Raw genomic sequence first — 2,500 nt, forward strand, 5'->3', positions numbered from 1 at the left:
TATTTTGTTCAATCCTTAACATTATAATTAGCAGCACCACATTCATCAATACTACTTTTACCTTTGCTTTTACCTTTACTGTGTGCGTCTAATATCATAGCTAAACATACCTTTAGCAAGATCAAATAGTTTTTGAATATGACTTTTTTCTTATTCTGAAAAAAATATATGTGAAACATTAATGATATACATTTCGCAATAGTTAAATGATAGTTTACGTAAAAAACACAGTCTTACTGATGATATTATCCTCATAACCATTAACCTTCCACCTGCAGCAGCTTCTTTGTGAGCTGCACTTACGTGTGCTATAACTGTAATAGGCCTGCATTTTTGCCAACCGCCGAGCAAATATTGGGATATACTTATCCAAACCACGAACGTTTTTGCTTTATTCTGGTTGATTCCCGTGACTACACTAATAAATCATGCATGGATTCTTGTTACAATGACGCAAGTGTCCGTACTGTTCAAAACCAATCACTGATAGAATCCTATTCGAATGACAAAAAAGTAGACTTAATAGGAACACGCACTCCGTGTGCGCTTTTTTTTTTTTTTTTTTTTTTTTTTAGGGGGGGGTCTTCAATTTGTAAATAGAAATAGCGTCAATGGCTAAATATCTGTGCGAAGAAGGAAATGTAATTAAATCTAGTATGGCTGATGTGCTACATACGGATATGAAAGGATATATTTCGGACTATGCACCCCTTTTTTGTCCGCAGTAAATTTATGTTCCCTTATAGTGTGACTGGTAGGTATGTCACGCGGTTTCTCAGCAACAACAGACTATCGCGTGAACCAGGTATTTACACGTACCACAATGTTAGTGGAATAACTCGCGTTTCGATATCAAATCGAAGGAAAGAAAATCCAATGGCAATGCGTGCAGGCAGGTAGACTTCTTCACCGAGCAAAGTGGAAATCAGCTTGCCGTACTTGCCGTGTAATTGTTGTTTTGGAGGTGGCACAAAATCAAGCGATATTGAAAAACCTGCTATGGCGAAAATTCAGCGGCCATGCAAGGAAAGGTGAAAGCTAGTATCGGAAACTTTTTTTTTTATTCTAAACGGTGAAAATGAAGGTAATGGTCGTGTTATTCAATTAACTCTTATGAACGATACGGGAGCAGGTATTTTTAAGCTTTGCTGAAAATGATGCGTCGCAGATAATTAGCATCGTCGCTAAAAGGACGCAGTCTTACGATCACTCATATCTGCTCCAATTCAATTCGCACAAAAATGTGCTGTCTTTTTGGAGTCAGAAGCTCAAAATCTATAGTGTGAGACCTGAGTATGACTAAACTCAGCATGCACTTCTTCTGAGGCAGACCATGGGGACCCGCTTGTCTCTAGAAGCGTTTGCTTACTTTGTTTTCGGTTTGACATTTGCTTCCAACTGCAAACAGAAACATGATTTTATATAGGAGCAAACACAATATCACAGTGACTGTCAGTATTGTTATTACTGCTGATACTATTTGTGCTACTATTTGCAGAAAAATATAACAAAATTACCATATCATCTTTGAGGGTAAGAGAGGATCTAGGATTACGTTGTTATGAATATAAGTTATGTACCGAATTACTTAGTACGGTATCCTTAAGGTCTTGATTTAGACATTTCTAGAGTTTATATCTGCACATAGCATTGTTTATCTGAGATTTAAAATATTGGATTCTCTCTCTCTCTCTCTCTCTCTCTCTCTCTCTCTCTCTCTCTCTCTCTCTCTCTCTCTCGCTCTCTCTCTCGCTCTCGCTCTCGCTCTCGCTCTCGCTCTCGCTCTCGCTCTCGCTCTCTCTCTCTCTCTCTTCTCCCTCCTCCTCCACCTCTCTCCTCTTCCCCTCCTCCCTCTCTCCCTCCCCTTCATATTCTCCTCCACCCCCCCTCCCCCACGTGTCCCGCTACCTTGTAAGTACAGACCTGATGTACAGTAGCGTGACAGCACACACTGAGCGTTGAGTTGACGTCCACCGCCATTCTAACCTGTAAATATGGAGATATATGAATTTGGGATTGACAATTGCGTCCATTCGGTTGATACTTCCGTATGAATCTTTTCGCTCACTTTTTTGATGTAGCATATCAAAATTGGTACTGAAAACGGCTGTTTTGAATTTATAAAAGAGTTTCATTTGAACCAATGCATAGTCATGCTAGCTCCTGCAGTAAGTGGAATGGTTTTTACTGTCAGTATTTTAATAAACAATAATTCTCCTCAGCTTTAGAATTCTACCATGCATGCCCACATAAAACACTCATCGTTTAAAAGCCACACGTGGAGGAACGAGAGATATAGATCATCCTGAAAAAATCTAATAAATTATTTATATTGAAGATAAAAAGAAAATACTTCTCTTGTAATGTTATTTTTCATTTCAAAAACCTTTGAATAGTGATATTGTTGGTCACTCCATCAAATTGAATATTCTTTGATCGCCCCGCCATGATAGGTGTCATCTATGGACCATGTTATTCTTAGAGGAGTTCCTCATAAAAA

General features: G+C 38.6%; 1 protein-coding gene across 1 annotated transcript in view; it reads right to left on the minus strand.

Moving 5' to 3' along the window:
* The window catches only part of LOC122247366 (glutamate-gated chloride channel alpha), a 41,557-nt gene that overhangs the window by 15,597 nt on the left and 23,460 nt on the right, over positions 1 to 2,500 (minus strand). The window contains exon 2 of the mRNA XM_086545228.1: positions 1,924 to 1,986. Within this exon, the coding sequence (XP_086401354.1) occupies positions 1,924 to 1,986 (63 nt within the window). The remainder of the gene's footprint in view (positions 1 to 1,923; positions 1,987 to 2,500) is intronic.

Source organism: Penaeus japonicus, unplaced genomic scaffold, assembly GCF_977035675.1.
Source record: "Penaeus japonicus unplaced genomic scaffold, GWHDUDI00000001_assembly GWHDUDI00000016, whole genome shotgun sequence".
Lineage (NCBI taxonomy): Eukaryota > Metazoa > Arthropoda > Malacostraca > Decapoda > Penaeidae > Penaeus > Penaeus japonicus.